General features: G+C 44.7%; 1 protein-coding gene across 1 annotated transcript; it reads left to right on the top strand.

Annotated features, from left to right (window-relative positions):
- Positions 1-1,154: 1,154 nt before the first annotated feature.
- On the top strand, positions 1,155-7,930 carry CAMLG (calcium modulating ligand). The gene is made up of 4 exons (XM_051794176.1): positions 1,155-1,346; positions 3,121-3,575; positions 4,405-4,470; positions 6,187-7,930. The coding sequence occupies exons 1-4, from the start codon at positions 1,184-1,186 to the stop codon at positions 6,376-6,378; spliced, it is 876 nt and encodes a 291-aa protein (XP_051650136.1). The 5' UTR covers positions 1,155-1,183; the 3' UTR covers positions 6,379-7,930.
- The last annotated feature ends 3 nt before the right edge of the window (positions 7,931-7,933 follow it).

Below are 7,933 nucleotides of genomic sequence, written 5' to 3'. Positions count from 1 at the left end.
GTAATGTATTTGATTAAGTGAGATAAATACCATGCATCAATCAAGAAGTTGGTCTCAGGAGCTGACAGTGATGGTTGGAATTTAGCCTTCAGCAGCATTCCAAGATGGTGATCAATTTTCTTGTAGGTGATCCTGTATCTTCATTTAACATCCCATTCTTTCAGCACCTTTTTGTAAAAGTCATTTCCATTTTACGCTTGCCAATTCTTTTATGGGCTGTTGTCACCGCTGCTTCTGGTTCATCGTGGATGAGTTAATGCATGAGCTTGGTAGTCAGATCTCTGTATTAAACTCTGTTTGAATACAGAATTCTGTCATTCAGTGTTGTTGAAATATTAATTGGACTTGTCAGCACTGGGTTTTTTTTCCCCAGTACACATCCCCCTGTCCTGCTGCTGCTGAGCTCCACCACTCCGGCTGTGGCTCTGGGCTTTGGAACCCTCACTGTGGGATCTCCTCTTCCTACTTGAGGTGTCTGGGGCGTTAAGGAGCAAAGTCGTTTGGTGTCGAGGATGTGGAGGGCAATTATGTGAAGTACCGATGGAAATGATCCCTGTCCCCGCTCCTTCAGTTTGGCTCTCGGGTGCTGTCGCCCAGTGGTTGTCTGTGGCAGTGTTCAGGGAGAGGAAGAATTAATGTGGTACAGCTTTATCACCTGTCACACAAGGAGAGGTGTGATGGACTTTTAGTGTGCATAAACACGAATATTATGCGTCTTGCTAGAAAAAACTGAATGCACTCCGAGTTCTTAATGTCACAGCAATTCTGGAATCCTGGAGCGTTCCTTGTGTGTTGGTTTTTGCTCAGTGTGCACAGTCAGTCCGCAGCGGTGCGGCGGCAGATTGGGGTGTTCCCCTGAGTGTGCTGCACGCTTGTGTGCGCTGCACAGCCCCTGCCCAGCCTGAGGGTGCCCCGTCATCCCGTCCCCTCAGCGCCGCCATCGCCCCTTCCCGCCCTCACAGCGCTGTGACGTCACCTCCGAGGCCGCGCCCGCCATCTTTAGTGCAGGCGCCGCGCCGTTAGAGAGCGCGGGGAGCGGGACTGTCCCCCAGCGCGTCCCGCCTTCCTCTTGCCCTTACCCAAAATGGCGGCGCTCGCTTCAGCGGGCGGGCAGGGCGGTGCCCGCGCCGGCGCGGGGCGCGGGGCGAGGGGCGGGCGCGGTACCGGGCCTGAGGAGCCGGGGATGGCGGACAGCGGGGCGGGCGCGGTGCCCACACCGCCGGGTCCCCCCGCGGGGCTCTCGGCGTCCCAGCGCCGCGCCGAGCTGCGCCGCAGGAAGCTGCTCATGAACTCGGAGGAGCGCATCAACCGCATCATGGGCTTCCACCGGCCCGCGGCCGGCAAGGGTGAGCCGGGTGGCGGGGGTGGTGTGAGGGCTCCGCGCGGGGCTGCGGGGACGCCTCGGTCTCCTCTCGCCCTGAGCGCTGCCTGCGCTCCCCTCGCGGGCAGGAGCGGCGGCGACAGGGCCCGCTGGCTCCCCAGGGTCCCTCAGTGCCGCCTGCCCTCGCAGGGATGCCCTGAGAGCAGCGCGACCTCCGAGGGACCCGCCCTCGGGTAAGATCCGTGTGTCACCGGAACGTCGGGTCTTGGGGCTGTCCCTGGTCATTTTTCTGCAAGTGGGTTTTCGTAGCTAAAGAAAGGGTGAGCCTCCCCTGCAAGTGGTTTTTCTTAGTTAGAGAAAGGATGAGCCTCCCCCAGGTTTCCAGTCATTTACTCCTGGCTTTCGTAGCTGGGTTTTTATAGCGGTCGGTTGTCTCCCGTTTGGGTAATGACCAGGCGTTGGACGTTTGTGGTTGGCATGCAGGATTTTCTTGCAGAATCATAGGTAGGTCGTTTATATTTCTCCACATGCTTCAAGCGGGCTGACCATCTTGTCAGGAAAGAGTTGTCATATTTTGGTTTACAGGGGTGCCCGTGAGCCATGAATCAATGTGATTTAACACTGAGAAGTTCTTCTTAAGCTCTCTGGTAGGACCAGACCTGTTGTGTCTCTTGGTTTGGCTTTTGTTCTCTGCCATCACCTCTCTTGCTCTAAGATGGGTCTTGAGGTTTCATACAGAGCAGATTAACACTGCTCTGCCGCTGGCAATAGAAGACAAGCCAAATTGTTGGAAATGATACAACTTTTCTAATTTTTAATAGCTTTAATTAACCTTTTGTTAGTTTTTTTAATTAATCATACATGCTGTGTTAGGCCTTAAATCACTTTTAGCCAGTGTTTAGCAGAAAGTTGTTGTAAGCTACTTTTGTGGGAACGCAGCTTGGGAAAAGTACCAAAACTGTAAGTTTTGTTAAAAGTTAACCTTGAAATACTTCAATGAACAAAGCCTGGGAGAGAGAAAGATGTATTGTTGAAGCTGGACATCTGGAACCCAAGATTTATGAACTGCAGGGACGTTTTGCAGAAATCAGCAGATTAAGAAGAGTAACAAAGACACAATAGATGTGATACAAAGTCCCTTCTGAGAGAAAAAGATACTAGAAAGACTGAAGATATGAACTAATTATCATAAAAAGCGAGAAATTAATGCCCAGTAGAAGGCAGAATATTAACTAAAGAGAATTATGTAATTAAGAACCAATGAACATTGACTTGTTTGCTATAAATGTAAAAATAGGTAGAAAAATTATTTATTGGGTCTGTGTGGGGACTGAAATCTGTCTTACACCTCTGGCTAGAAATGAAGTAATGCCTTGCTTTCTAATACTAAAAAGACAGTGTTAGAGAGTTTTATGTATCCTGACAATTTTGGAGTGTTTGGCAGCCAAGGTGCACTTTTTTTACCTGCTCATTTGTCAGGTTTCAATGCTCTCCTGGGTGATTCACCTTCTGCAAATCTTTGTCTTTTGTTTTATGTTGCTCTGTGCATTTGGAACAAGGTCTTTCCTCCTGTGCAGGCCGTGCTGTTGCTTAGGGAAGTGCAGTGTTTTAATTTCTCCACTGCTGACCAACAGCTTCACCTTGTGTCCCATGTCTGTCTGTGAAGCAGTGCCCTCTTTAGTCCTTTCTTTTCACTTGGGAAGCAGAGACATCAAACCAGGACGCCAATCCAGTTTGGCCAAAGTGTTGTTCCACGTACCTGCTGTGTGTAACTGCGTGTTTCTGTTTCTCTCCTTCAGATGACGACAGTCACACAGAGTCAAAGCTGCAGCACGAGCAGGATAAATCCAACTCCCTCCCCATTCCTTCGGTTTCCAAGCGAATCGTGCTTGGAGATTCCGTGTGCAGTGTGCCAGGCTCTGCTGACCACGCAGGGAGCCTGGCAGAGCTCCGGGGGGACAAGGACTTGTTCAGCAAAGCCCCCGAGCTGGTCACCGAGGGCACAGGGGAGCTCCGCCACCGGCACCGGGGCGATCTGCCCCCTGAGGCTGCACCACGGCCACCCAGACACGGGCTGGAGCAGTACCTGTCCAGATTTGACGAGGCTCTGAAGCTGAGGAACCAGCTGATGAGTGAGAAGCCGAGCCAGGAGAACGGGAGTGCCGGGGAGGAGTTTGACTCTTTCCGCATTTTCCGATTGGTGGGATGTGCTCTGCTCGCCGTCGTGGTCAGGGCTTTTGTGTGCAAGTACCTGGTGAGTTCAGGGGAACAGTCCTGCTCTGCAAATTTATTGTGAAATACCCTTCATCTGGGGCTGAAGTCTGTTGGTAGTGACCCAGTTGGGAACTTCAGACACACTACATTTCCACACAGCCACTGTGTAACCACTGAGAGCAGCACGTGTTTGGTTTGTAGTGGTTGAGCACAGATGCACTGGAGTAGTTGTTGCAGTTTAAGTCTCTTGCAAATTTATTCCCTTCTTTGTGAGCATATGAGTCAGCTGCTCCCCTAGTTTGGAGTGTACAAAAGAATAATAGAGTAAGAATAGTGTCCCCATCCCTGGAAATATTTGATGCCAGGTTGGACAGGGCTTGGAGCAACCTAGTCTAGTGGAAGGTGTCCCTGCCCTTCAGGGGGTTGGAATGAGATGGTCTTTAAGGTCCTTCCAACCCCAATCGTTCTGTGATTCTAGGAACAGTAAAGTTGTCCCAAGATAAGTAGATCCTACTCATTTATCAGTCTGAGAAAAGTAATTCTCAGTATTCCTGGTGCCTGCCAGAACAGCACAGAGATGTGTGGCAGGCACAACCTGCCACCTCCTGGATCCCTGGGCTCAGTTTCACTCACTGCTGCTCCCTTCTGTGATTTCAGGGTTTTAGGCTCAAAATAGGGCAGAACCTTATTTTTGTCATGTAACTTGTCTCCTGAGGTTTGTAGTATTCAAGAATACTGTTGCTGTGTTCCACAAATTATTTTTTACCTACTAGTTTTCTTTTATGACTTAGGAAGCATTACATTTCTGTGTTTCTTAGCTGTTACTTCTGACCAAGTTAATTTTTGTATATTCTGTTCTGTTTCTTCAGTCAATATTTGCACCATTTCTTACTCTACAACTCGCTTACATGGGACTGTCCAAGTACTTTCCAAAGGTAATTTTTTTTTTTCAGAATTAGATTAATTTGAAGTGTTTTAAATTTAAATTTGTGTTTAGATTGTATTAGGACCAACACATGTGAAGTATTCTTCTCTTGTTTTAACCTGTAGAGTTGTATTACCAATGCTGATAGTTTATACTAATTTTTAATCTTTCCAGATTTAGTCCAAATCTTTTTTTACAGTTTCTGTGAAAACATGGACTAGCAGCTTGTTTAGCTGTAGCCTAATTAAAAGCATCTGACCAGGAAATCCAGGTAGTTCTTTCATGTCTTCAGGAAATTTGCTTTTCTCCTAGACCACGCTCTTCTCTGGTTACTGTTTGCTCTGTCAGCAGCTGTTCTGCATGTAATAGCTGGATGAAATTTGTGAGTGTGTTTGCTAAAGAATGAGGCAGAACATGGGTTTTAAGAGCTCTGCATTCCCTTGCTGGTATCAGGTTGAATGGCAGCTTGAAATGAGACATTTATTTGTGTGTGAAACTTGCTGCTCATTAGCTAGATTTGCTCTATCACTTGATTCATATATTTACACCGGGCAATTGTGCTGAAGTATTTGTTAGGTTGATGATTTTGTCAGGTTTGTGCTGCAAAGTGGGATTGAATGATGTTCAATCCATAGTTAAAAGGGAAAATTTACATTTTAAAAGGAATAATACATTACCTGTAGGAAATCAGAATAAATCAGCAGTTCTTTTGTAGTTAAGTATATCGTAATAGTCACTCTAAGCTGATGTGTCACAACACAAAACAGTAGAATTAGCCTTAGATTTGCACCAGCTCATCAGCTACATCTTCTTGATCTTGTTTCTGCTGTATTTAAAATCAGCTCTTCAGTTTCAGAATTTAAAGAGGTGTTTCCTTTCCACAACGTGCTTTTACTGCACTTCATTGCATGAGGTCAATCTGTTAGTTAGCCTTCATTTTTCTCTCAAGAAACATAGAAATGTTCTTGAAAGCTTAATTTAGATTGGATTAAATTAAGATATCCAGCCAATATCATCAAATTACCAGAATTTTCAGCCACTGTCACCTTTTCCTGCCTGTCAGACTTCGTATTCTTGGGATTCCTCATCTCAAGGATGGAACATCTTTCTGAAGGTTTTGGGAGATTTTTGAGTTCAGAGGATGAAACTTCCAAATTAAGTTGTACTAAAATAGAAACAGTTGGGTTTTCGATTCTAAATAATTTTTCTGTTAGAAAACTAACAGTATTTATGGGGCTTCGAGCAACCTGGTCTAGTGGAAGGTGTCCCTGCCCATGGCAGGGGGTTGGAATGAGATGAGCTTTAAGGTCCCTTCCAACCCAAAGCTTTCTGTGTTCTATTTTTTGCCAAGTAGTGTAATGAGATTAATCCAGTTCTGCCAGTGGACCTGCCAGGCTTGGCTTCTTACACCCAGATTGCCCCTGTCTGGGAATCTTCCCAGTCCTGCACAGCCCCACCTCTCAGCCTGCTTGGAGGCAGAATATCCAGGATCAATTTTCTCTGCTGTTCTCCAGCCTCTCACTCAGCTCCGGGGGATCCAGCACAGCAGGAATCTGTGTCTGGGATAAGTGCTGTGAATCCTCCAGTGTGTCTGGAGAGAATCAATCCAAACCTGCTGCTCTTACCAATGAATTTGGAATGTGTGAAATAGGCACAACATTGGTAACATGTAAAGCAGAACTGGATTAGGAGGACTAACATGATACTGTGTTTTTATCCCTTTTAGTGTGAGAAGAAGGTGAAAACGACAGTCCTGACTGCTGCTCTCCTGCTGTCTGGGATCCCTGCAGAAGTGATCAGTCGCTCCATGGACACCTACAGCAAAATGGGAGATGTTTTCACAGACCTCTGTGTCTATTTCTTTACTTTTATCTTTTGCCATGAACTTACTTTGGTTTTTGGCTCTGAAGTACCATAATGGCTGTACAATTCCACACAGCAGCTACACTAAACCTCTCTGGACTGTGTTTCTTTAATGTCTGACACTGTGCAGACAGGTCTAAACCTTCACTAAAATTCCTACCTGTTGAAATGCTTGAAAGGAGCCTTAAATCCAGTCATTTTGGGAAAGGAAGAGCAGGGTCCCAGACTGCCAGTTGTATTGGTTCAGTTTATTTAAATACTGTGTCTGCATATTACAAATGTGAAGACTAGGGTGCAAGTGTCAGTGGATGATTTATTTGCTTTAGTTAGATGATGCCCCTCTCAACTTCCTTCATAAATATTTACAAAGCTGCCTTTGTTCTTTTCAGTGAGAACAAGAAGAGAGTTCCCTTCAGCAGAAGCATATATATGTGTATATCCTGTATGACTGTATCTAACCAGACCTGCTCATTTTGTGGTGTTCCCATTTTTTTAAAGAAAGCTCTAAATAAAAGAAATCCCTGTACTCTGTTCAAATGTTCAAGGTCAGAATGTTGAACCAAGTAGCTGCTTCTGGAGAATGTTGGTGAAACTTGCCACTTTGTTGTTATGATCCTTGCCTTGCTATACCTTATTTGTTGTGATTGTAATTAATTTCATTTGATGATGATTGTGGAAAAGAGCTAAGCAAAACCAATAACAAGAAAATCCTGGTGCTTACAAATGTCATTAATCAAAAAATAAGAAGAAACAAAATTAATCTCACCTGTTTATGAGTTTCCAGCAACCTAATCCTAGTGCAGCTCATCCTTGTGCTTTCTGATGCCTTTTCTTTATATTAACAGTTCATCTCATGAGGGAGTTGTATATATTGGCACCCAACCTGCAGTATCAAATCTTTGCTCTAGTGTTTGTAAAACTTACCAGGGAAACTGTTTTATTTTCAATCTCTTATGAATTTTGCACAGTGGGAGGAAGGAAGTGTCATTCCAAATAGTCCACTTAAATGGTGATAATCTCTAAAAATCTTTATTGAAGGTAAATTTGGTAGTTTCTTCATCTTGTAGTTTTCTGTTTAGAATCTGGACTTTTAGGAGATCTAGGCCGATGTCTTTTTTAGCACAGTAAAACACCTATTTAACTTGGTATTTGTCTGCAGAAATTTTTTTAGGGAGCAGAAGTGTTTGATTATACTCCTCTAAAGTGAATGCCCTGCACTCTGCCTGTCATTTTCTGTTAAAGCTGTAATTCTAGTGCCTCGTTTCTGACTCCTGAATTAGATACATGTTTGTTTGTGGCCTGAAAACAAGAATCTTACATTTTGATTTGACTATTTTTGTGGTTTGTTTTTTTTTTTAACATTATGTTACAGTGAGTATTATGTTACAGATGTACAGGGCTGCAGAAGATTCTGACTTTTGTCTATGAGCACAGATACTGATTCAGAAGCTTTAAATTTGTTTATACTAGACAGGAATTTCAGCAAATGGAAATTAATGTCGAGATATGTAAATAACGAGTTTGCTCCGAAGTTACACGTGTCCCGATTCTCTATTTATATGCCCAAACGTGATACAAATAAATTGCAAAAACACCGTGTACCAAGACCT

Source organism: Manacus candei, unplaced genomic scaffold (genome assembly GCF_025592945.1).
Source record: "Manacus candei isolate 608988 ecotype Guabito, Panama unplaced genomic scaffold, ASM2559294v1 h1tg000037l, whole genome shotgun sequence".
Lineage (NCBI taxonomy): Eukaryota > Metazoa > Chordata > Aves > Passeriformes > Pipridae > Manacus > Manacus candei.
Note: the sequence above shows the minus strand (reverse complement) of the source record. Positions and strands in the feature narration are given on the sequence as shown.

Excerpts from the sequence above, each read along its gene's own strand:
- CAMLG (XM_051794176.1), top strand. The coding sequence starts at position 1,184 with ATGGCGGACAGCGGGGCGGGCGCGGTGCCCACACCGCCGGGTCCCCCC. Across the intron at positions 1,347-3,120 it reads CCGGCCCGCGGCCGGCAAGG|ATGACGACAGTCACACAGAG; the intron begins GTGAGCCGGGTG and ends TCTCTCCTTCAG. Across the intron at positions 3,576-4,404 it reads CTTTTGTGTGCAAGTACCTG|TCAATATTTGCACCATTTCT; the intron begins GTGAGTTCAGGG and ends CTGTTTCTTCAG.